Raw genomic sequence first — 25,469 nt, 5'->3', positions numbered from 1 at the left:
GGGGGAAAACAACCTGTCCGGCCAGAGCCGGGCGGGAGAGAGTGGCCGGTCCGACTGCAGAGTTGCCTCATGCTGGAGTCTGAGGTGGGGGGAGGGGGAGACGTTTGTTTTGAGCAAGTTTCTTTAGGGCCAGCTCAGGGACTGTGCGCTTTGTGACTTTTGGAGAGCGTGGGCCACGGAGGGGTGGTGGTGGGTCTCCTGGTCTGGGGCATAGAGTGCCAGAGTTTCAAGCGAGGGATTCCTGGGCAGTTGTGGGGGGTGGGGTGGAGAAGGAAAGCTAAAGAAATAGGGCCAGATGCGGGTAAGCAGGGGGCTGGGTTGTCCTGCCTTTCCCTTCATGCCGTGTGTGGGGAAGCGTGGTGGTGGAGGCAGTGTGGGTTAAGCCCCACTTGCCCATCTAGATGCACTGACAATTAAAGCTAACGTGGGCTGGAAATATACTCTGGGCCAGGCACGGTGCATGGTGGTTTGCATGCATTCCCTCCTTTAAATCCTCACACCAACCCTACAAGAGGAGTCCTACTAGTATTCCCATTTCCAGGTGAAAACCTGGGCTTAAAGAGGCTAAATAGCATCAAGGAAGTGGTGGGTCCAAGACTGGATCCCAGACGCTGCGACCCCCCCAACCACACGTTTGAAATCACTGTATCAGTCTACCTTGGACAATGGCGGACACCGCTGCCTGCATCCCTGGGTTGCGGGGAAGACAAAATGAGAATGTCCTGGGAGTAGTGGGTGGTCTCCGTTGGTCAGGGAGTCTGGAGAAGGGGTGGGTGTCCTCCTGTGTGTTGCCCGAGGGCCCCTCTGTCTGAGCATTGCTGGGTTATCTGAGGGACGTCTATGCCAGGGTGTTCCTGGGTTGTGTGGCCTGTGTGTGTGTCTGGGCTTTGTGTTGCCAAACAGCAGTCTCCCTGCTGGCTCGGGGACTTCGCTGAACTCTGCCCTCTCAAGGAACTCGCTCAAGGTGCTGGGCCAGATCTGCTGTAAACAGCGGGAGGTGGCCCCACGCCTTCTTTCTGAGGAAGGAGGCTCCACTTTCCTGGGAGCCCATCCTTCTCCCTGTTTCTCAGCCCTGACCTTCTGCTGAGATGGCTGAGGCCGGGCTGCACTGTGAGAGCGAGCTGCTGCCTCCCTCACCTGGGCCTGCGCATTGAGCAGGTGGAGGTGGCCTGGGTTGCTGCAGTGTTGGGATCCAAGGGCTCAGTTCTCCCACCGACGACTAGGGCCTCCTCAGGTGGATCTCACCCTTCCATGGGCACTGCTGGGTGCAAAGACAGATGTTGGGCGTGTCAGGTAGAAAATGGTTGCAATGGAAGCGCCCCGCCCAGCTGCCTCCAGCACCCCTGTTGTATCCCAGGGCTGAGGGCTAGGGCGGGAATTTGGGAGAAAGAGGAGACGGAGAGGACCCAGAAGGTCAGGATTTTGCCAGGATCCATTCCTAAAGATTTATTTATTTATTTTAGAGAAAGAGAGGGGGGGAGGGGGGAGGTAGGGGGAGGGGCAGAGGGAGAGGGAGAATCTCAAGCAGACTCCCCGCTGAGTGCCAAGCCCCATGTGGGGGCTCGATCCCAGGACCCTGAGATCATGACCTGAGCCAAAATCAAGAGTCAGCCACTTAACCGAATGAGCCACCCAGGTGCCCCTAGGATCCGTTCTTAGAGGTCAAAGTTTTGTCAAGTGCAGCAAACACCTACTTCTTATCTTGCAGAGCTCATATTTTCATTCCCAGACGATTCTTCCAGCAGCTTCCTTTTTACTATACTTGGGGAAAGTAACTTCATTTTAATGTTCAAGGGAAAAAAAAAAAAACAGTTGAAAAGCTAGAATGAAATGCAAAAAGAGAAAATACATCACATTCCAAATACAAAGGCACCTTTTATTTTCTCATGGTTTGGAATTACCCATACTCCTGCTATATGACTTATCTTGCCTTAACGTAAAAAAAAAATGTGTGATGTGCTTCCCATATGCCAGGTTCTTTTCCATGGACGGTTTCATTTCATCTCTGCAACAATCCAGTGAAGTGGGTACACACGGTTCAAAGAAGTGAAGTGACTTATCCAAGGCTTCCTAGTGACCCAAATATGTCTAGACCCAATAATAATGTGTAATGAGGAGGCATTAAGAGTTGGTTGAAGTCTTATCCTATTCAATAGAAATGGGGTGAGCAAAGCCTCAGAGGCAGCCAGGTAGCCAGACTGGGGTAGAGGTGCTACTCTAATTCGGGTGAGTGATCTCCTTTATCTAGGCTATAGAAAGGGGAGTGAGCCGGGCCCACCCAGGTCCTCTCCCTCCCTGTCCAGCCCATGCCTGCTTTCCTCTCGTGCCCTGCAGGCACTGAGAGCAGGGACAGGGCAGAAGCCAGGGGGGGCTGCAGGGCTGTGGGTGAGGGAGACAGCTGGAGTAGAAGCATGAGGAGCCAGTAGGGGGCTGCGGTGGGGGGCTGGAGGAGGGCCCAGGCAGTTGTGCCTGCCCCTGGGTGCTGAAATGATCTGGAAAGAGATCCCCCCACACTGTCTGCCTGTCGGAAGACCCTCTGGGGTGACACCTCCATCTCTTGCTGGGGCCACCTTTCTTCCCCACCCCTGGGAAGAGAGCCCACACAGGACGAGGGGTGTGTGCTCTTCAGGAGTGGGAGAATTACTATAGCCAATGTTTGTGTTGCCTCAGTTCTGTTTACAAAGCCTTGTCGTGTTTACAGACTGCTTTTTGATTATCTCATTTAACTGTCATTTAACTTCTCTGCAGAGAGTAAGAGTTGTTATTGTTTTATTATCCCATCCTTTCAGCCAAGTTCAGGTCATTAATACTGAGAGTGCCTACAAAGTCACAGGCACTGCTGGGCATAGAGATGAATCTGATATGGACTCTGCCCCAGAGGTCCAGGGACTTGCTCAAGGTCACACGGGAGCAGCCCGGCTAGGGTTCTGGTTTAATGACCCTGAGCCCAGGCCCTCGTCTGATATTGGCCTTGATACACCAGGTGTGTGTGGTGGCTGAGTTCTGGGCATCCCTAGAATGGGCCCTTACCCTTTGGGTCTGGGGGAGGTGAGTTTTGGGGGTGCAGGAAGTGTTCATGGAAACCAAAGGAAGTATTTCTTGCTGATGAGCAAGGGAAGCATCTGGGGCTAAAGTCTGGTGGGGAGGAAGGAACCCTCTTGAGAGCACCCCCAGAGCGGGGGCCGAACTGAAGTTCAGCCAGAGGGGTATGAAGGACCCTGAACAGCCTTTGAGCAGAGGGGTGGACACCACTACTTCAACTGGTCCCTTTTGGTTTGGGAGTTCTTGAATGGATTTCACTCATCCATCTATCCATCCATCCTTCCAGCAAACTCTTACCTGGTGTTGGGCTGGTCCTGCCTCATAGTGCTGAGCCAGAGAGCTGGAGGTTGGGGCTCCTGAAAGTCCGGTGTCCTGGAGACCCAGAGCCCTCCTGTGTAGAACAGGACTTCCAACCCCCCGCCCCGAAAATCAGTGGAGGCTGGGTGGATATGCGGACTGGTGAGGACTGGAGAGGAGGAGACTGGTGAGGAGAAGGGAAGTGGGTGGGAGGGGCTGAGCTTCATGGTGAAGGGGACAGAGGTGGAGAGGTAGGGGAGGTGTCAAGAGGCCCTTCTTGGCTTCATGTCAGCTTGGTGGGGGAATTTTCCCGCAAGCCTCCAGCTCTCTGGGAGAGTAGGTCTCCGAACCAATTTGACCACCTGTTGCAAACACTTAAAGAATCTTAGACTGAAATCAGCCACAAACAAACTCACTAGTGGGGCGGGGCTACCGCTCTTTCTGGTCCTCAGCTCAGCCCAGCCACCCTGCCCTGCCCAGAGCCTGTATGTTTATCAGTGACATCAATAGACCTGGTGTGTATTTCCCTTTGCACCGGGCGTGGGGGGAATTTGTCCGTGTCCAGTTAAGAATGTAGGATCTAAAGTCAGATAGACTCAAGTTCAAATCCTGCCTCTATCTCTTACGAGCTTTATGATCTCAGGAGAATTAGCCCTGTCGGCCTCGGCTTCCTTTGCAAGACAGAGGTTGCAGTCCCAGCCTCTGGAGGACGTTATGAGGCTCCACCCGGACAGCCTGGCCACAGACAGTAGGTGCTCAGTTAATGTGGCTGGCCTCGGTGTTCCCATTGTTGATGTTTTCCTATTGCCTGGTTGCTGCAGCTGGTGTCCCTCAGAGGTGGCAGAGGGCCACAGGGGGTGGAGACAGCCTCTCCCCCAGCTCTGCCTGTCCCTGTCCCGGGCTTGGGCCAGAGCTTTGGGGTCTGGGCCTAAAGACAGCTGTGCCTACAAAGCAGCTGAGGCTGCCGAGGCTGCAGGAGGCCCTAGCAGCGGGCGTTATTTTGGTCCTGGCCTGCCACCCCCAGCTCCTGTTTCTCTTGGGAGTCTGGGTGGGGGGGGGACCCTTGAATTCTATTTCTGGGCCCTCTCCTTCCTCCCTCTTTGCTTCCTTCCCTATCTGTCGAAAGGGGTGGGAAAAGAGACCACTCTGGCTTTTACTGGGAGGCAGTCAGCTCATGGCCCATTGGCCCAGGCAGGAACCCGAGGGGCTTGCCCCACCAGCCTTTGCCCAGCGTTCTGGAGGCAGAGGGTATCTCTTGTTACCCCCCCACCCCTAGGATTGGACTTCAGGCTCCAAGTTGCTGGGAGAGCAGGAGCCCTGGTGTCAGACCTTGGAGTCAGCCACTGCTGTCCCCCTGTAGGCTGTGGCAGGTGGGGTGGCGGCCCACGGGAAATCGAGGTGGTGCGGCACCTGTGGGCCTGTGTCTCTGGGGGTGCCCTCCACCCGCCACCCCCCTCCGCCCGGCACACCCTCCTGGGCAAGACGCGCCAGGTGATTCATCTTCTCACCAGAGCAGAAAAACGAGTTCAACTGGGCACTTTAATCTCCCCCCTGCTGGCAGGCACAGTGCCAGTGGCTGTCCACAGTAGCCCCTCACTGGGGGTGGCGTACCCCTTCTTATGTCCCTGGGCTTCGTAGGCCCTTCCGGTCTCAGGGACACTGTGCTGGGGTGCAGGTGGGCTGGGGAGGCCGTTCATCTCGATGCCCCTTGGCTGATGGCCGGCGCCGGGCAGGTACGCAGGGCTCACGTGGTGCCCTTGTGGCAGGCGTTTCGTGGCACAGATTCTGCCAGCTGGTTCTGGAGCCCTGCCCTGAGGAGGAGGCCGGGGTGAAGTACCAGCATCGGAGCCCTTAGAGGAGGCATCGCTCTGGCCCAGGATCCGTAGCCCGGGTCCGGATGCCCATTGTTGGGGTCTGATGCTCCTTTTTTTCTGCCTAGGGGAATTCCAGAGGTCCCTGTGGTGACCAGGCCCCTAGGGGTCCCCATGCCCCAGCTATGACTCTAGCTGACCCTCCTTCCCTACTTTCTGGGTGGCATTGTGGGGGTGGATATCCCTTGCCAAGCGGTTGGCATGTGGGTGGTATTGGAATGGGGTGGGGAGAATGCCCCGAGTTTGTTTGCTTGGGAGAGGGGCAGGGGGTATCCAGAAGATTCATGATTCATCATGGCCTCTCTTGGGGGATTTTTACCCCTTGGCCTTGAGTCGGGCCTTTGGGACAAAGGGAGGCTTTCTTTGCCAGCCAACACCCTGGATCAGGCGGGCAAGCTCCCCAGGGCTGGCACAATGGGGCCCCCTCTGGATGCTCAGGATGGGCCAAGTTAGAAGGGGCCTCTCCTTGGATATCCCTCCTCTTCCCCAACTTGCAAACCTTCTTTTGCTGTTGTGCCTCTTGCAGGTGCAAGGGACATGGGAAGAGGGGTCCGAGATGGCACGACTCTCTGGGGGGGGTTGTAGAGGAGGCGCCAGGTTGGAGAAGCTCCCTGGGCAGTGCCCTCTGACCCATACCCTCCCTCCCACCAGTGTGTACCGGCACAGACATGAAGCTGCGGCTCCCAGCCAGTCCCGAGACGCACCTGGATATGCTCCGTCACCTCTACCAGGCCTGTCAAGTGGTGCAGGGTAACCTGGAGCTCACCTACCTGCCTGCCAATGCCAGCCTGTCCTTCCTGCAGGTGAGGCCCCTGGGTGATCCAGCCAGGCCCAGCCTCCAGCTGAGCGGAGCCCTATGCCGACAAGTGGGTGGGAGAAGAGGGTGCCCTCCCTTTCCTCTCGTGGTTCCTCAACTGGGACGTCCTTTCTGATGTCTGCCCCCTGTCTATTCTACTGCAAGACCAGTTGACTCCCTCTTTGTGACATGGCGGGCCACAGACATCGTGGGGTGGATGCCCCTGTTTCTGTGCTAAATTTTTTTGCTCTCTTGCCAGCATGATCCCCTCCCCCTGTCCCCCTGCCCCAGCCGCTGTCCCTGTCCTGCCTGGGGTGGCGAGCGGGCAGCTGAGAGATGTGGGTTCTAGATCCCGTTCTGCTACTGACAAGGCCTGTGAATGTGGTCTCGGCCCTTGGCTTTGGAAGCAATAAGCACACTTTGACTCTCCTCTGGGAAACCATCAAATGGGAAATGTGTGTGAAAGGGTCATGAGCAGGGGAGAGAGCGGGATCCAGCCTGCTGGGTTGTGGTCACCGTGGCCTGGAGTGGGGCCACGTGCATGATGCGGGGTCTTTCCTTTCATGGCCGAGGAAGCTGAGATGCAGAGAGGGTGGGGCGCTTGCTCTCAGTTCACAGAGTGGTTATCTGTCTTGACCCTACAGAATCTGGCTTGAGGAGGTGGAGAGGGGCCTTGATCTCTACTTTATGCCCGAGAGAGCTGGACTTCTCAGTGGACGGGGACTTGGCCCCAGATCCCCAAGCCCTTGGTAACCCCAAGGAGGCCTTGGTAGTGTTCCAGGGCCCAGGCCTGCCTCAGCCCCACCTGACCCTCTTCCCTCCCAGGATATCCAGGAGGTGCAGGGCTACGTGCTCATTGCTCACAGCCAAGTGAGACAGGTCCCGCTGCAGAGGCTCCGAATCGTGCGAGGCACCCAGCTCTTTGAGGACAACTACGCCCTGGCCGTGCTGGACAATGGAGAGCCGCCCGAGGGGGGCGCCTCTGAGGCAGGGGCTGCCCCAGGAGGGCTGCGGGAGCTGCAGCTTCGAAGCCTCACAGGTGGTCATCACTGTCACCGACACTTTCTCACTCTTGGGAGCTGGCAAGGGCCACCTCTAGCCATGGGAGGCTTCATGTGAATTAGAACTCATATCCCTTCAGGACAGATGCAGGTGGAGCTAGGGAAGGTGCCATGGTGAAGATCAGAAAAAGGTTTCCCTTCTTCCCAGGAAGTCACAGCTTGTACGAGCCTGCACAGTTTGATAATGAGGATACAGGCTGGGGTTTCTCCACTTCTTGGCCGAGTACCCATCTGCAGTGAACAACCTGTGTAACTGTATGTGGCAGCCCCGGAGCTGACAGTATCCCAGACTCTGTGGCTGGTTACTTTGCACACAGGATCCCATCTTGGTGCTGTCATCTTGCAAGGAAGCACCAATGTTACGCTCTTTTTCCAGATGAGAAAACTGTAAAAGGTTTACAGAGGATGAGTGACTTGTTCAAGGTTACATAGCTAGTTAGTGGTGAGGCTGGTTTTCAGACTCCAGAGTCTCTTTTAACCACAAAGCAGTGTGCACAGGGTGTAGAGGCGGGAGGACAGGAGAGAGGGGCATGGACATCTGGACCGGGTCATGGACGACTCACCCCTCCCTGGATCCCAGGTTGTTCATGTGTGTGGGGGGTGGGGAAGGGGGCTGGTAGAGCTAGAAGATGCTGGTGTCTTCTCTAATCCTCGGGGAAACTGGGGCGGATTTACGAGGCCTGCTCCCCTCTAAAGTCAGGGGGGTCCCATGGGAGGGCAGAAGGTGCCAGGCAGGAAAGGAAGGCGCTGATTATTACTCACTCCACAGAGATCCTGAAGGGAGGGGTCTTGATTCAGCGGAACCCACAGCTCTGCCACCAGGACACGATTTTGTGGAAGGACATCTTCCACAAGAACAACCAGCTTGCGCTCATGCTGATAGACACCAACCGCTCTCGGGCCTGTAAGCCATGCCACTCCCTGCCTGCCACTTCCTCTCTTTCTCGGGCAGCCCGGCGACCCCAACTCCTGGCGTACACCGCCCCCATTCCCCACCCCTGCCCTAACACTGCCCATTTCCTCTTTCTGCCCCATTCCTCCCCTGCCAAGTCTCTCCGTGTCTCCTCATCTCTGTGGCCCTCCGTCCTGCCTCCCTCTGCTTCCAGATTGCGCCTAGAGTCCTCTGTTCCTGCCGAGTCTCTCCCTCACTGTGCATTCTGCCTCCTGGAAAGACCCTCTCTTTCTCTCCCCAGGCCCACCGTGTTCTCCAGCTTGTAAAGACCCCCACTGCTGGGGAGCAAGTTCCGGGGACTGTCAGAGCTGTGAGTCTTAGGGAGGCCTAGAATCTGGGGGCAGGGGGGACCGAGTGGAATAAAGGGGGCATGGGGCGGGGGCGGGGGTTACCAGGCCTCAGCGTCTTCCCTGGAGCGGGAGGTCATGGCAGAAGAGTGAGGCCGGGGAGGGTCTGGTGCCCGGGTGACCGCCCCGGCCTCATCCTGCCCCTTGTGTGACAGTGACGCGAACGGTCTGTGCTGGAGGCTGTGCCCGCTGCAAGGGCCCGAAGCCCACTGACTGCTGCCACGAGCAGTGTGCAGCGGGTTGCACAGGCCCCAAGCACTCGGACTGCCTGGTATGTGCCCCGTGGGGCCCCAGGGTGGGCTCGAGGGGAGGGGCCCCCCACCTGCTATGGCCCTGTTGCCCCTTGCACCCCAGGGAAGAACAGCCCGGTGACCACCAGCTGCCTGTCCCTGTCCCCCTCGTCGCCCCCCAGGCCTGCCTTCACTTCAACCACAGTGGCATCTGTGAGCTGCACTGCCCAGCCCTGGTCACCTACAACACGGACACCTTCGAATCCATGCCCAACCCCGAGGGCCGATACACCTTTGGGGCCAGCTGTGTGACCGCCTGTCCATGTGAGTGCCAGGGAGGCGAGCAGGGGCAGCTGAGAGCAGCCGCTGAGAGCCCAGGCTCAGGAGCCAGGAGGCCTGGGCTTGAAACCTGGCTCCCCCATTTTCTAGTCATGTGACCTGCCTGCTGTGTCTTCATGTTCTCATCTGTAAAATGGGGGCACCTCATAAGGTGGTTATAATGTTTGAATGAGTTCTTTTTTTTTTTTATTTATTCATGAGAGACAGAGAGAGAGAGAGAGGCAGAGGGAGAAGCAGGCTCCCAAGGAGCAGAGAGCCCGATGCGGGACTCGATCCCACGACCCTGGGATCATGACCTGAGCTGAAGGCAGACGCTTAACCATCTGAGCCACCCGGGCGCCCTTTTTTTTTTTTTTTAAAGATTTTATTTATTTATTTGACAGAGAGAGACACAGCGAGAGAGGGAACACAAGCAGGGGGAGTGAGTGAGGGAGAAGCAGGCTTCCCGCGGAGCAGGGAGCCCGATGTGGGGCTCGATCCCGGGACCCTGGGATCATGACCTGAGCCGAAGGCAGACGCTTAACGACTGAGCCACCCAGGCGCCCCATGAGTTCATATATTTTTAAAAGATTTATTTATTTTTAGAGAGAGAGAGAGAGCAAAGGGAGGGGCAGAGGGAGAGAATCTCAAGCAGACTCCCCGCTGAGCACGGATCCCGGTACAGGCCAATCTCAGGACCCTGAGATCATGACCTGAGCAGAAATCAAGAGTCGGACGCTTAACCGACTGAGCCACCCAGGCGCCCCTGAATGAGTTAATATTTGTAAAGCTCTTACAACAGTGCCTGGCACGTACTAAGCACTCTTAAATAAATGCTAATTTTTATTCAATAGTCTAGATTGATCAGAATTTTATTTAACAGCTCCCCTCTTTATGATGTGCATTTGGGAACTGACCTTGGACGTGGGGCCCTCTTTCTTCCTGTCATGGGAGATAGGAGTGGGCTCTTGGGTTCTGGTCGTATCCTCCCCGTGGTAGGTCAGAGTTCAAAATGCAGAGACAGACTATGCTCAACTCCTGGCTTCTCCACTTAATAGCACAATGACCTTGAGTAATTTATATAAAACTGCTTTGGTTCCCTCTTGGCAAAATGGGAGTCTCACTGCCCATCACATAGGGTTGTTGTGAGGCGTAAATGAATGTCAAGTAAGGGCATTTCAGTACTGATCGATACTGTTGTACTGTGGGCACGGTGACATGGCTCTTGGTGTGGCATGAAGGGCCAGGGCACATGGACCCACGGTCTCCATCTCCTCAGACAACTACCTATCTACGGACGTGGGCTCCTGCACCCTGGTCTGTCCCCTGAACAACCAAGAGGTGACGGCTGAGGACGGAACACAGCGGTGTGAGAAATGCAGCAAGCCCTGTGCCCGAGGTAACTGCTGGCCACACCCTGAGCCAGGCTGCCCTTCCTGTCCCTCTGCACACCCAGCTCGGCCTAGCCCGCTGTCCCGTCCCTCTTCAGACCCTGCTGGGGGTCCTTCCCTTCCACTGTCTGTCCTGGCCCTCCCTGGATCAGCCCCACACGTTCCCCCATATCTCTTGTCAGTGTGTGAGTGGGCATGTGGGGGCTGGTAGAGCTAGAAGATGCTGGTGTCTTCTCTAAACCTCGGGGGTGTGGAGAGGGCCCCAGAGGTTGAGGCCCTGGTGCTCCATGTGGGGGCTGAGATGGCCCCTTCACTGCCTGCCCCTCCCCACAGTGTGCTACGGCCTGGGCATGGAGCACCTGCGGGAGGTGAGGGCAGTCACCAGCGCCAACATCCAAGAGTTTGCCGGCTGCAAGAAGGTCTTTGGGAGCCTGGCGTTTCTGCCAGAGAGCTTTGAGGGGTAAGGCTATGCGGAGTGAAGGGTGGGCACAATGGTCTGCGGAGCATCAGGACGGTCACCAACTCCGGCCCAGAAGTGGCAGCGTCTCTGGGGGATGCTGGGAGACAGAGGCGGGAGGCCAGAAATGCAAAAGAAGCAAGTGGGAGACCAGAGGGTGTGGGGACTGGGTGGGGGGTTGTTTTCATCAGTGATGTGTTCTTCACGAATGTGCACTTGTATGGAAGTCAAACCATCCAGACAAAGTAAAATTCTCCTTGAATTCATAGTGGCTTTATTCATAATAGCCCCCATAATAGCTGGAAATAATGCAAATGTATATCAGTAGGTGAAGGAGTAAATAGATGGTGGTATATCTATACAATGGAATTCTCAGTGATAAAAAGAAACAAACTACTTATTGATAGACATGACAACATGCATGAGGCTCAAAAACATTATGTTCCATGAAATAGGCCAGGCAGGAGATTGGCCACATGGCACGGTTCCCTTCACCTGAGGCTCTAGAACAGGCAAAACCACTCTGTGGTGATAGACATCAGAGCAGTGGTTGTCCCTGGAGTTGGGGGCGGGAGGCTGGAAAGGGACACACAATAAAATTTCTGGGGTGATGGCAATGTTCTGTGTATCATTTGGGGTCATGGATACATGAGGGAATGCATTTGTCAAAACTTCTCAAAGTGTACATTAAAATTGCATTTTATTGTATGTGGATTAGACTTCAATAAAAATATGTATTAAAAAAAGAGAAAAAATTCCCTTTAACCTTTTCTGCAGCTCTATTCCTCTTTCCAGAGGAAACCACTGCTTACAGCTCGTGTGGGTTCTCCTGGACCATTTCTACGTACATGGACACACACAGAGAAACCTAGCTTTAGTAATTTTGTTGAGGAGCTTGACTTAAAGCGGGAGCTCATCGTGAGCCTTGTCTGCCTCTTGCCCTGGAGAGCTGGTCATGGCACTTTGTGTCGCGCTGCCTTGTGCTTTCAACAGCTGTAGGGCAGGTGCAGCTAAGAGCGGCTAAGAGCCCAGGCTCAGGAGCCAGGCGGCCTGGGCTTGAAACCTGGCTCCCCCATTTTCTAATCACGTGACCTGCCTGTAGAACGGGGGCACCTCATAAGGTGGTTATAACGTTTGAATGAGTTAATAATATTCATACCCTCTTAGAACAGTGCCTGGCAGACACTGAGTACCCCCTTTTTTTTTTAAGTGCTCTTCAAATGTTAGTTTTCATCTATAGTCAGGGTAGATGGGGTTTATATTTAACAGCCCCCCTGTACTGATGGATGTCTAGGTGGTTTTCAGTTTTCGCTCTTACAGACAGTTCTGTGCTGTACGCGTCTCTGGGAACAGGAGCCAATGTCTGTCTAGGCCACATTCCTAGAAGTAGGATTTCTAGATCAAAGGATATAAATACTGTTTTGACAGACCCTGCCAAACTAGGGCCTGGGCTTTGAAACTCAGGATGAAAACAGCCGGGCTTGATGGGCAAAGGGTTTAAGTGAAGTCATTAATGGAGGGGGGTGGGGAAGGGTGGCTGGGCCAGCTCTTGGGGTCATGCACCCCCCCCTCCCCTTCCTGGCCCTGCTAACTCTTCTCCTAATCCTCCTTCTAGAGACCCAGCCTCCAACACTGCCCCCCTCCAGCCTGAGCAGCTCAGAGTGTTTGAGGCTCTGGAGGAGATCACAGGTGGGCTTTGCCGCTCTGCATCCTGCTCCAACGGGGTTGGGGGTCCTCCTCCTGTGCCCACACCCCTAGCCTCCCCCTGTCCCTGCAGGTTACCTGTATATCTCAGCGTGGCCAGACAGCCTGCCTAACCTCAGTGTCTTCCAGAACCTGCGAGTCATCCGGGGACGAGTTCTGCATGAGTGAGCACCAGGAAAGGGGGTCCCCGAGGAGAGGCTTTGGGTGTGGTGGGCACTCCTGTTCCCCGGGGACCCCAGCACTGATGTTCCCACGGGAGCTTGCCGAGTGTGCTGGGGACGGGAGGAAGGTGAGGGCAGCCCTTGCCCACGAGGGAGGGTCCGTGGTACAGCTGAGCACTCCTCCCACAGCGGCGCCTACTCGCTGACCCTGCAAGGGCTGGGCATCAGCTGGCTGGGGCTGCGCTCACTGCGGGAACTGGGCAGTGGGCTGGCCCTCATCCACCGCAACGCCCGCCTCTGCTTCATACACACGGTGCCCTGGGACCAGCTCTTCCGGAACCCCCACCAGGCCCTGCTGCACAGTGCCAACCGGCCGGAGGCCGAGTGCGGTAAGACAGGGAGCCCGGCACCGCACGCTCCCCGTCTGCCAGCACGCAGGGGTGCTCGGGGTGGCCTAGCAGCAGCAATCTCAGATTCATACAGACTGCCTGTCCCTGCTGCCCCATTCCTGACACAGCTCTGGCTGGCTTGACCTCTGGGCATGGCTTCTGGCTGGGTCCTGCCACACTGCCTTGGCGTCCCTGCCTTCCCTTTCCTCTCTGGCCCTGGAACTTCAGCTCTTTGTTTTCCCCTGCATTGCCCAGCACCTGTGCCCACTGCTCTGGGCCACGGCCGCCACCCCCCCCAGCCTCCTCCCCTGGGTCACTTGGACCTGGAACCTCCCTTGAGTGGCCCCTCTGACCCCTTCCTCCTCACTGACTGCAGTGGGCGAGGGCCTGGCCTGCTACCCGCTGTGCGCCCATGGGCACTGCTGGGGTCCGGGGCCCACCCAGTGCGTCAACTGCAGCCAATTCCTTCGGGGCCAGGAGTGCGTGGAGGAATGCCGAGTACTGCAGGGGTATGCGGGGCGGGGCAGGGGGGCGGCCAGGGAGAGGGCACAGGGGCTCCTTCCAGACCCCCCCACCCTCATCAGCCACCCCCTCCATCAGGCTACCCCGGGAATATGTGAAGGACAGGTACTGTCTGCCGTGTCACTCCGAGTGTCGGCCCCAGAACGGCTCAGTGACCTGCTTTGGGGCGGTGAGTTGCCGGTGGGCTCGAGCTGGTTGGAGGGCAGCGAGGGCAGGAGGGAAGCAAGGCCAAGTCTGGTGGACTGTCTCAGGAGAGGGTTCCAAGTTCAGACCTGGATGGCGGGAGGGTGGAAGTAGGCTGGGGACGCTGGGGACTGCAGGAGTTGTGTGGTGGACCCCGTGACCCTTCGGACTATGCAAGGGGCCCAGGGGGGCCTGTGTGCTTGGCTGTCGCTGTGCCAAGGTGGTCAGACCTATGCGCTTAGGCATCAAGACTATCTGGATTCAAATCCAGGCCCTGCTTGTAACCTTGGTTTGCTCTTTTTTTTTTTTTAATATATATATATATATATTTTTAAGATTTTATTTATTTATCAGAGAGACAGAGGCAGGCAGAGGGAGAAGCAGGCCCCTTGCTGAGCAAGGAGGCCGATGTGGGACTCGATCCCAGGACACTGGGATCGTGACCTGAGCCGAAGGCAGACGCTTAACCGACTGAGCCACCCAGGCGTCCCTTGGTTTGCTCATTTGTAAAACGAATCTCACGAGGAGCTACCTCATTGGAAGGTAGTAAGCATGAACTTAAAATAGGGTTTGGTGCAGTGCCCAAGCACAAGAAAGGTTTGCTACATATTAGTTACTATTACTTGCTGTTGTATCTTAAGTAATACTTCTGGTTCCTTGGGACCTGGGACCTGGGGTGGGAGACCCAGCAGGTCTGGGCTGTCCCAGGAGTGGGGGGGGCACGTGCTGTTGAGTGGCCGTGGGAAGCCCCAAGGGGACACACGGGCCGGATCCTGCTGCCCTGGGGGTGTCGGTGCCAGCCCCCTACAAACCCTTCCTCCCCTCCCAGGAGGCTGACCAGTGTGTGGCCTGTGCCCACTACAAGGACCCTCCCTTCTGCGTGGCTCGCTGCCCTAGTGGCGTGAAACCCGACCTCTCCTTCATGCCCATTTGGAAGTTCGCAGATGAGGAGGGCACGTGCCAGCCGTGTCCCATCAACTGCACCCACTCGTGAGTTGAGGGCCTTTTCTGCGGGAAGGAGAGCTTTGTCCCGGAGCCTTTCTGGGGCTCTTACTATAAAAGGGGGATAACTGCCTTTGCTTATCCTGAGTCTCTTAGTTTTGTTTCTGCTTTTTTCTGCTCCGCAAAGTAACACGTGTTGTTAAAAAAATTTTTTTTTGAGATTTTATTCATTTGAGAGACAGAGAGACAGAGAGAGAGCAGGAGCATGGGTGAGAGGCAGAGGGAAAAGCAGACTGCCTGCTGAGCCAGGAACCCGATGTGGGACTCGATCCCAGGATCTGGAGATTGTGACCTGAGCCGAAGGCAGACGCTTAACCGACTGAGCCACCCAGGCGCCCTTGTTTAAAATTTTTTAGGGGCGCCTGGGTGGCTCAGTTGGTTAAGCGACTGCCTTCGGCTCAGGTCATGATCCTGGAGTCCCGGGATCGAGTCCCGCATCGGGCTCCCTGCTCAGCGGGGGGTCTGCTTCTCCCTCTGACCCTCTTCCCTCTCGTGCTCTCTGTCTCTCATTCTCTCTCTCTCAAATAAATAATCTTTAAAAAAATTTTTTTTTAAATGAAAACATGAAATATAAATGAATGTCGTTAACAGTTCTATCCCCACTGTTAATAATTTGTAATATTTTTTCTCCAGTTTTTACCTGTGCACATGCTAACATATTATTATAACGTAAAATGTGTTTAAATATATATAATTACTCTTGCACATTCTAACGTATATGTTATTATAATATATAAACTATATGTTAATATATATATTATTCTCTAATTGTTTTTATCTATGCACATTCTAACATATATATATTTTTTTTACTAAAATGGGATCATAGACCACACATATTTGTTTGCAAATTGCTTTCTTTTTCTTTTTTTAAGATTTTATTTATTTTTATTCTTGAGAGAGAGAGGGATAGCACACGCAGGAAGGGGGGACAGGGGCAGAGGGAGAGGGAGAAGCAGGCTCCCCGCTGAGTAGGGAGCCCAGTGTGGGGCTCGATCCCAGGACCCCGGGATCATGACCTGAGCCAAAGGCAGACGCTTAACCCACTGAGCCACCCAGGCGCCCCTGCTTTTTTTTCACTTAACAGAATCTTGCAATGTTTTTCCATGTCCTAACATGGTGATCTACCCTATTCTTTTTTTTTTTTTTTCATTTAGTTGTCTTTAATTACACATGAGACACATGAAATACATCCTTATGATGAACATTTTCAGCAATATAAAACTGTAAATATTGCAGAGCAAATGTGCCCTTTTGTTCCATTCCCTTGGGGAGGACCATCAGATTCACTTTGGTATGTGCATCCTTCCAGGCTTTTCTCTACACACTTACATAGACATATATTACATTTATATTAGGTTGAGTCCTGTAAGATTGCTGTTTTTGTAGGTCAAAAATGGTCGAGAAACAGCAATTTTACATTTCATCTCATATACAGTCAGGTTTGTGTGCATGCATTTGTTAATGCAAATGGGATCATGCTCTACACACTGTTCTGTACTTTGCTTCTCTCAGTTTATGTATCTTGGGGTCCGTTCTTGTGAATGCACAAGGATCTACCTCCTATTTTTTTTAACTACTCCATCTGCAGCACAGATGTAGTATTATTTAACTATGTCCCTGTTTGAGGGATATTGATTTTCTTTCTCTCTTTTTTTTTCTTTCTCTTTTTTCTTTTCCTTTCTGTTGCAGCTTATTGCACTTGAGCTCCATGTACAAGTGAGCATCTTGTGCAAGCCCCCTGGCATACAGGTGTTGGCATGTTTAGGGTATATCCTGACAGGTGGAACCGCCGGGTCACAGACATGATTCACTAGGTATTGCCAAACCGTCCTCTGCAGAAGTTGGGCCAGTTTACTACCCTGGCATTCTTTCGCAGAGGAAGTGGCTGAGCTTTTGGACTTGGTGCTCCTTTGAGTGCCCCGCAGTTCCTACCTACCACAGGGAGGTGGAGGGGAGCAGGAAATGCGAGTTCAAGGCCAGAGAAGGAATCCCCTTGGGGGTGGTAGAAACAGCAGTGCTGACCTTGAGTACAGTGTCTGCCTTCGTCAAGCGGTGTAATAACCCAGCCACACCCATCCCGGGATGGTTGTGAGGCTGGAGTGAGCCCCGGAGGTGGTTCCCAGCCTTGCTGACGAGACTCTCTCTCCTGCAGCTGTGCGGACCTAGACGAGAGGGGCTGCCCTGCCGAGCAGAGAGCCAGGTCAGCCCGGTCCCCGGGACACACCCTATGCTGCCCCTCAGCCCCCGACTGGCCCCTGGGTAGTCACTGCTGCGGGGGAGGAGGGGGGGGCGGTCTCCTGACATGACACCTGTCCCTTCCCAGCCGAGGCTTCCACTGTTGATTCCCCTTTCAGTTTGCTTCAGCAAGTGGATGGAGGACCTCCTTAGGATGCTTAGGAGGTGGAGAACAGGAAAAGATGGCGAAGACCCTCCCCCAGTACCTCCTCACCCTTGAGTAGCTAGATGTCTTGTAAGGGACGCAGGCAGCGTTCAACCCCCTGGGACAAAAGGTAGATTGAGAAGAGAGTACAGCTGCACTGGAGCGAATGATGAAGTCTTAACCGGGTGGCGGGAGGCTTCAAGGAGGAGGTGGCATTTGAGCCAGGCCCTGAAACAGGGCATTAGGGAGAAAGCAGCCGGGTGGCACGGTGGGGGAGGGGTCAGGAAAACCTAGGCTGTGTTTGTTCGAAGGTTCTGGTGTGGTGGGCCATTGAGTGCGCACAGAGAAAGGAGGAAGGGGTGAAGTCCGAGTCAGGTTAGGGCATAGACCCTCCCTCACTACTGGGCCACAGGGGTGGACTTGATTTCTGGGCAGTGGGGAGCTTTGGGAAAGACTCTGGGGACAAAAACAGATTGGAGTGTGTCTGCGGCAGTCTGTCCATGAAACAAGCATTCACCAGAGGTCTGTGACGTACCAGGCTTTGGCCAAGCAAGGGAGGGGGGCAAGGAAGGCGATGATGTGGGGTCAACACCCAGGAGCTTCATCTATCCCAGGATGAGCTGAATCTTGCACGATGACCCCATGGAGAAATGGTGGTCCAGGCAGAAGTAACGGAATGCACCAAGGCCGGGAGGTGTGGAAAATCATGACCTATGGGTGAAAAATTTGGCTCAAACATCAGAATCACTGGGTGCGCATTCCTGGGCCCCACCCCATACCACTGTCAGAGTTGCCAGCAGTGGGGCTCCAGACTTGTGTACATTAACCAGCTCCCTGGTGGGTTTTTTTTTTTTTTAAGATTTTTTTTTTTAAAGATTTTATTTATTTATTTGCGAGAGAGAGAATGAGAGAGAGCACATGAGAGGGGGGAGGGCCAGAGGGAGAAGCAGACTCCCCGCTGAGCAGGGAGCCCGATGCGGGACTCGATCCCGGGACTCCAGGATCATGACCCGAGCCGAAGGCAGTCGCTTAACCAACTGAGCCACCCAGGCGCCCTCCCTGGTGTTTTTTGTCAGGAAGTTTCAGAGCCCTAGGCCAGAGCCATGGGAAGGCACAGAGTTTGGAGATGGGGTTAAAGAGAGCTCTCAGTGTCCAGCAAGGTGGTTGGAGCCAAGGGAGGTTTTTGAGTAAGAAAAAGAGTATGGAGTCCATGGGTCGCCCTTCCAACTCCCCCTCCCCCCCTTTTTTTTTTTAAATTTTCATTTATTTGAGAGAGAGAGAGAGAGAGAATGAGCGGGGGAGGGGTAGAGGAACAAGCTGACTCCCCACTGAGCTTGGAGCCCGACAGGGGGCTTGATTCCAGGACCCTGAGATCATGACCTGAGCCATCCAGGCGCCCCCCCCCCCCCGCCCCCAACTTCCCTTTCTAAACACCAGTGACCTGCACGCCTCTCCTTCATCCCTTCATGGCCCAGCCTGGTCCCCACTCCCTAACCCTGGCTCCCACCCCCAGCCCCGTGACATCCATCATTGCTGCTGTGGTGGGCATTCTGCTGGCTGTGGTCGTGGGGCTGGTCCTCGGCATCCTAATCAAGCGAAGGCGGCAGAAGATCCGGAAGTACACGATGCGGAGGCTGCTGCAGGAAACCGAGGTGAGGCAGTCTGAGGGCCTCCCTGTTGGGTTGGGGTCTGCCGCCCAGCCTCTCTCACTGACACGCTGCCCCCCTCACCCCAGCTGGTGGAGCCGCTGACGCCTAGCGGAGCGATGCCCAACCAGGCTCAGATGCGGATCCTGAAAGAGACAGAGCTGAGGAAGGTGAAGGTGCTTGGATCCGGAGCTTTTGGCACAGTCTACAAGGTCAGGGGCGGTCCCAGAGGATGCGTCAGGGTGTGGCCAAGCCTTCTGTGGGGAAGGCAGCGGAGAGCAGGGGGTTGGTGCTGTTCGGTGGATTGGAGGCTGGAACAAGGGGGAAGGGAGTGGAGAGCGGGGCTAAATCATGGGGTTGGCCCCAGGGTGGGGAGGGCATTCGGAGCACAAGTAAGAACCTTCTGGATGACTACAGATTGTATCTGGTGTGTCCTCCTCCTGCTCACACCCTCCTCTCTCTGCCCAGGGCATCTGGATCCCTGATGGGGAAAATGTGAAAATCCCAGTGGCCATCAAAGTGTTGAGGGAAAACACATCTCCCAAAGCCAACAAAGAAATTTTGGATGTGAGTCCCTCCACCCTCTCCAGCCGGGAGTATAGGAGGGAATCCCGGGCTGCAGGTCTGGGCTCTGGTCTCTCTCTCTTCACTGGGGTTTGAGGAGACACTTTGGTCCCCCAAACCTCGACTTTTAACCTTCTGCCTGTGGGCCATGGTTCCGGTTTGTGACGGACGGGGTTGGATTGAGTGAGGGTCCCCAGTGATGCCTCGGCCCTCAAAGAGGGGTGTGTGGTGGTTGGAGGGTTGTGCTCTCCCACACCCTCTCAGTGTGCACCTTGCCCCCAGGAAGCATATGTGATGGCTGGCGTGGGCTCCCCATATGTGTCCCGCCTTCTGGGCATCTGCCTGACATCCACGGTGCAGCTGGTAACACAGCTCATGCCCTACGGCTGCCTCTTAGACCATGTCCGAGAGCACCGCGGGCGCCTAGGCTCCCAGGACCTGCTGAACTGGTGTGTGCAGATCGCCAAGGTATGTACTTAGGGGACCTGGGCTCTGCGGGTGTCCTTGGGGGCAAGCCTCTGTCTCCACTCAGGGCTAGGATGGGGAGGTTTTCTGGGAGAATACGGCCAGAGTGTGGTCCACATAGATGCCTCTGATCGCAGGGGATGAGCTACTTGGAGGACGTTCGGCTTGTGCACAGGGACCTGGCTGCCCGGAACGTGCTGGTCAAGAGTCCCAACCATGTCAAGATTACAGACTTCGGGCTGGCTCGGTTGCTGGACATTGACGAGACCGAGTACCACGCGGATGGGGGCAAGGTTAGAGGAGGGAGCAGAATGAGGCAAGGTGGGGTGGGGTCTGGCCCCTGGGAGAACTCTTAAGAACAGCCATCTCCCCACCACACCTAGTTTGAGGACCTCTTTGCTCTCCCAGGTGCCCATCAAGTGGATGGCGCTGGAGTCCATTCTCCGCCGGCGGTTCACCCACCAGAGCGATGTGTGGAGCTACGGTGTGTGGCCGGGAGGGTTGGAAGGAGGGGTGGACCAGGAGCTGTGGCCCCGGGGCCGGGGCGGGGGGGCGGGGGACATGGAGGGAAGAAGAGAGCAGGAATGGGAGAATTAATGGAGACATGAATGTGGGAGGGAAGGAAGGGGCTGCCAGGGTCTGTGCACTTCCCTGGGACTAGGGAAAGGCTGGGTGGCTCCTGCCCCTCGGTGTTGCACCCCCCCCAACCTTTCCCCCGTGGTGCCAGGCTCTTGGGCAGAGCCTCTGGGGCTCAGTGCACTAAAGCGTCCTCTTGTCCGCACCCCCCCCAACCCTACCCCCATCTCTGCCGCAGGTGTGACTGTGTGGGAACTGATGACTTTTGGGGCCAAACCTTACGATGGGATCCCAGCCCGGGAGATCCCTGACCTGCTGGAGAAGGGGGAGCGGCTGCCCCAGCCCCCCATCTGCACCATTGACGTCTACATGATCATGGTCAAATGTGCGTGGCTGAGCTGTGCTGCCTGCCTGGAGGAGGGGTGTGAGATCCGGGGGGGAGGGGCCTCAAAGGGGGATGGGAGGGGACCAAGAGCAAGCTGGGTCCCTAGTATGGTTAAAGGAGCCTCAGAAGGGTCTCACTTCCCTTCTACAGTACCAGTCAGAGGAGCTCTAGAAGACTGGCTAGGAAGAGACTTCTATGCAAAATAGAAAGGGGAAACTAGTAGAGATTCTCAAAGGATCTAGCTCAGGACCTGAGTCACAAGACCTCTCCTCTACCTCCCGGGGGCTCGGGCTCCACTAGCGGGGGTGGGGGGGGTTGTTGTCTAGACCAGACCGGAGAGGGAGGGAGTGGGGCCGCACACAGGCTCCACTGGAACCAAGATGCTGAGCTCCGTCCTGCCCCCAGGTTGGATGATAGACTCCGAATGTCGACCACGGTTCCGGGAGCTGGTGGCCGAATTCTCCCGCATGGCCAGGGACCCCCAGCGCTTTGTGGTTATCCAGGTATTGGGCCTTCCCGCTCCATCCCTGCCTCTGACTAAAGAGCACTCTGCCACAGAGGGTGGGAAGGGAGAGGATTCGGGCTGTGGGCCTCTGAGCCCAGCCCTTGCCTGATTTGTCAGACCTTGTCCTCCCTGAGCCGTCCTAGGGAGGCTGTGTGCGGGGCTGGGGGGAGGCCGCCACACTGTCTCCCTCCTCCCCAGAATGAAGACTTGGGCCCCGCCAGCCCGTTGGACAGCACCTTCTACCGTTCGCTGCTGGAAGATGATGACATGGGGGACCTGGTGGATGCTGAGGAGTACCTGGTACCCCAGCAGGGGTTTTTCTGTCCAGACCCTGCCCCAGGTGCTGGGGGCCCGGCCCACCACAGGCACCGCAGCTCATCCACCAGGGTCAGTGCCCTCGGTCACACTGTGGTGGGTGGGTATACTTACTCCCCCACAGACTAGGGTCCCTTCCTCCTATGTCACCCCTCCCAACAGTCACCTCTCATGGAGACCCCATTATCCCTGAGGATTCCTACTGCCTTCCAACCCCTGACCTCTTCCTCTCCACGGTGACTCTGTTGAACCTCAATGGTGACTTGTTCATCTCCTGTGACCCTGTCACCTCCCATGGAGTCTCCATCCCAGATCCATGAATGACCCCATCATAACCTTCTCTTGTCTCCAGAGTGGCGGTGGTGAGGTGACACTGGGACTGGAGCCCTCCGAGGAGGAGCCCCCCAAGTCTCCACTGGCACCCTCAGAGGGGGCTGGCTCTGACGTGTTTGATGGCGACTTGGGAATGGGGGCAGCCAAGGGGCTGCACAGCCTTCCGCCACAGGACCCCAGTCCTCTACAGCGGTACAGCGAGGACCCTACAGTACCCCTGCCCCCTGAGACTGATGGCTACGTTGCCCCCCTGACCTGCAGCCCCCAGCCTGGTATGGAATCCAGGCCCAAGCTGAGAGATTGGGAGGGAAGTGGGGGAGGGAGCTGGGGGTGTGTGGGCAATGGTGGTAGCTGGGACACAGGAGTTCCTTCCCCTAACAAGCCCCCTCCTCTTGCCCTTTCAGAATATGTGAATCAGCCAGAGGTTTGGCCGCAGCCCCCCTCGCCCCTAGAAGGCCCTCTGCCTCCTTCTCGACCTGCCGGTGCCACTCTGGAAAGGCCCAAGACTTTGTCCCCCAAGACTCTCTCCCCTGGCAAGAATGGGGTTGTTAAAGACGTTTTTGCCTTTGGGAGTGCTGTGGAGAACCCTGAGTACTTGGCACCCCGGGGCAGGGCTCCCCCTCAGCCCCACCCTCCTCCAGCCTTCAGCCCAGCATTTGACAACCTCTATTACTGGGACCAGGACCCATCAGAGCGGGGCTCTCCACCCAGCACCTTTGAAGGGACCCCTACAGCAGAAAACCCTGAGTACCTGGGCCTGGACGTGCCAGTGTGAGCCTTTTGGCCCAAGTCTGCCGAGGCCCCGCTGAACCCTCGGGGAGTAGGGAAGGCCTGACTTCTGGCCTGAGTCGGGATGAGGCAGGAAATGGGCCCTTGGCCCACAGCAAGGGGATCCTGCCATACCAGGAACCTTCCTTCCTCCTCAAATCCCAGGTGGCTGAGAGGGGCCCAGCCTGGTTGGTTGAGAGGGCAGCACTGGGGAGTCTTGACCATCTTTGGAGCACTGCCCCAGCCAACTCTTGGGTCCCATGGATGCCACAGCCAGTCTCCTCATCACAGGGAGCAGCTCAGCCTGGTTCTCTTATTCTAGATCTTGACACTGAAGGACGTAGGGAAGCTGGGCCTAGAAGGGGAGGAGGCTCCAAGGGAGTGTCTTAGGAACAAGAGCAACCCATTCAGAGACTGTCCCTGAGATCCAGCTCTGCACCCAGGAAGAAGGGAGCAGCAAAGCTGCCCAGATCCAGTTCTTGTACAGAGTGCTTTTCTTGTTTTGTTTTTACTTTTTTTTTTTTTTTTTTTTAAGATGAAATAAGGACTCGGGGAGAGCGGGTATTGTGGAGGGGGGTGGGACCCTGGGGTTGGGGGAAGGGTGTCCTTTCTCCACACCCACTTTCTCCATTTGCAAATATATTTTGGAAAACAGCTGGGCACCAGCCTATGTCTGGGGTGGCTCTGTGCCAACCCTTACTGCTCACCTAACTTACACTCAAGTCATCTTTTCCTGGAGGAAGTGGCTAGGAATCAAGAAAGCTTGAATGAGGAGTCTATCCTTCTGTTTCCTGGCTTTTGGGTGGGGGGTGAGGAAATCTTCAAGTTGGGATTATGATCTGAGAGCCCTTTGACAACCAGATCATTCTAGTTTAGAAAAAATGAATTCCTAAGGCCACCCACCGGAATGGGGGTTATTTCCTCCCTGTGGGGAGGGGGAGAGGAGGGAGGGGAAAGAAAGGACTCATTTTCATTGCCTTGGCTGTGAGAGACCAGATCATTAGAAGTAACTATCCAGAAAAAGTCCACCCACCCAGCAGAGCTCCCTGGTGGTATAAAGGCTGGGCTGGCCTATGCTACCAACCCCCCCGCCCAAACACACAAACACTAGTTTGGTACAGGTGTCTGTAATGCCACTTTATTGCCAACAGCTGACACTGCCCAAGGCTAGTGGAAGGGAAGTTAGAACTGTGGTGGCATTTGACCGGCACGGCTAAGCTGGAGTGTGGAGCAGACTTTCTCGGGCACTGATCCTGGGAAGGGGGTATAAGGCGGCTGTGGAAATGTCCATGGAGAAGGTCTCTCTCCCACCCCCAAGACCACAGCAGCTTCTATTCCCTCCTGGTACCCAAAGGGACAAAGTGGAGTCTCTTAGCTTACCAGGACCCAAGTGAGGGGGAAAAAGGCAGTGGGGAGCCCTCAGCAGGACCAAACGGGAGACCAAGGCCTGGGTCCCAGAACAGAGCAGGAACCCAGAATCACGTGTAGTTACAGGATGACGCAGGGAGGACGGCTGTTCGTGATCTTTTCCAGGGGTTCTCCGTTACTGGCTCTTCGGATGGCCTCAATGAGCTAGAGGGCAGACGTGGAATGGGATGATCCATTGCAGGGGAAGGTTGGACCGGGGCCTCCCGACATTGTAAATACTCACATCTTTCTCATAAGGGAAGCCCCCATTCTCCAGCTTGGAGAACACCAGCTGTCCATTGATTTCGATCTCAAAGGCCCCTGGTATTAAATAAATCAATGAATGAACTGTATGCTGAGAACAGGCAAGTCAGGAGAGGCTCTCACACTCCTTAGACTTCAGACAGGCCCCTTCATGTCTCCACCAGCCCCATGGGAGACTAGTTCTCTGAGCCATTGCCCAACCCCGGCTCAAGCCAAAGGAACCCTAGGGAGGCGTCACCTGTGTGTCCTTTGAACTCCGGCTTCATAACTCAACGAAGGGCTCCCTCCCCTCCAACCCTACACTTCTACAGTCTTACCCTTTTTTTCCCTACAGGCCTCATCTGTGTCCCCCCCTCACCTTTGAAAGGGGCCTCGAGTTGGTTGGACATTTTACTATGTGCCAGACACTGCTGGCCATGATATAAAACAGCCAATTCCAGGGCTAGAAAGTGGTAGAGTTGAGATTTAGAACCCTGACTCAGCAGGTGTTCTGCGGGCCTCACCTGTGCCCCCCAGGCGCGACTCGATCTCAATGCCGGGGTACTGCTCCTTCACGGCACTCGCCAGCTCCAGGTAGGTCGCCTCAAATCCGCAGGGTTCACTAGGGACAAGACGCTTGGGCTCTGCCTGGGTTTCGGGGGAGGGGCCTCCCGTGGACCCACCCCCGTTCGGTCCGGACACCCCACAGGCTGGAGACGCTCACCAGTACTCCACCACGATGCGCACCCCACTACCCGGTTCAATCTCCCCGGGAGGGGGCGCTTCAGACGTCGGCCCCGGCTCCCCGCTCATTGCTCCCGACTCCGCTTCAGCCGCTGCTTCCGGGTGTGACGCGACGCTGCGAGCACGTGACGGGGCGGGGCCTCTGGGCGGGGCGGGCCGCGCGTTACGTCCGGGCGCCCCCTGCAGGCCGCGATTGCTGTTGCGTTTTGACCCTGTCCCCAGTTTGAGGGCTCTGGGCTGGCTGGACCGGCCCAGACCACCTTACCTGGCCCGGGTTCTCAGAGCGCCGGACTTCCCCCGCACCTCGTCACGGCTGGACGTCACGGCTTCATATACTCTCATGAAATATCTTAGACTGCAAAGTGCTTTTCAGTTTACAAAAGGAAGCGAAAGTGATGGGGCAAGCAGATCC

At 55.9% G+C, this 25,469-nt stretch overlaps 2 protein-coding genes across 3 annotated transcripts; one reads left to right on the top strand and one right to left on the bottom strand.

Annotated features, from left to right (window-relative positions):
• The first annotated feature begins 4,066 nt into the window (after positions 1 to 4,066).
• Positions 4,067 to 23,315, top strand: ERBB2 (erb-b2 receptor tyrosine kinase 2). 2 transcript variants are annotated; one of them, XM_081805056.1, is made up of 27 exons: positions 4,067 to 4,087; positions 5,862 to 6,013; positions 6,832 to 7,045; positions 7,837 to 7,971; positions 8,261 to 8,329; positions 8,522 to 8,637; positions 8,779 to 8,920; positions 10,194 to 10,313; positions 10,639 to 10,765; positions 12,378 to 12,451; positions 12,540 to 12,630; positions 12,817 to 13,016; positions 13,393 to 13,525; positions 13,617 to 13,707; positions 14,551 to 14,711; positions 16,879 to 16,926; positions 18,620 to 18,758; positions 18,842 to 18,964; positions 19,221 to 19,319; positions 19,599 to 19,784; positions 19,919 to 20,074; positions 20,190 to 20,265; positions 20,596 to 20,742; positions 21,148 to 21,245; positions 21,446 to 21,634; positions 21,915 to 22,167; positions 22,300 to 23,315. In XM_081805056.1, coding segments are annotated over exons 1-27 (3,711 nt in total). In that variant the 5' UTR covers positions 4,067 to 4,086; the 3' UTR covers positions 22,671 to 23,315. The 2 variants fall into 2 exon arrangements, with proteins under 2 accessions (XP_081661182.1, XP_081661183.1); XM_081805057.1 differs by lacking the exon at positions 20,596 to 20,742.
• Positions 23,316 to 23,774: 459 nt separating this feature from the next.
• On the bottom strand, positions 23,775 to 25,195 carry MIEN1 (migration and invasion enhancer 1). Its single transcript, XM_006746941.3, has 4 exons — positions 25,038 to 25,195; positions 24,838 to 24,935; positions 24,315 to 24,391; positions 23,775 to 24,235 (listed from the first exon to the last, which is right to left on the bottom strand). Exons 1-4 carry the CDS (start codon positions 25,124 to 25,126, stop codon positions 24,152 to 24,154), a joined length of 348 nt encoding a protein of 115 aa, XP_006747004.1. The 5' UTR covers positions 25,127 to 25,195; the 3' UTR covers positions 23,775 to 24,151.
• Between the last annotated feature and the right edge of the window lie 274 nt (positions 25,196 to 25,469).

Source organism: Leptonychotes weddellii, chromosome 15 (assembly GCF_054177405.1).
Source record: "Leptonychotes weddellii isolate Sample4059 chromosome 15, ASM5417740v2, whole genome shotgun sequence".
Classification (NCBI taxonomy): Eukaryota; Metazoa; Chordata; class Mammalia; order Carnivora; family Phocidae; genus Leptonychotes; species Leptonychotes weddellii.
The sequence above is the reverse complement of the archived record's forward strand: the minus strand, read 5'-3'. Positions and strand labels throughout refer to the sequence as shown.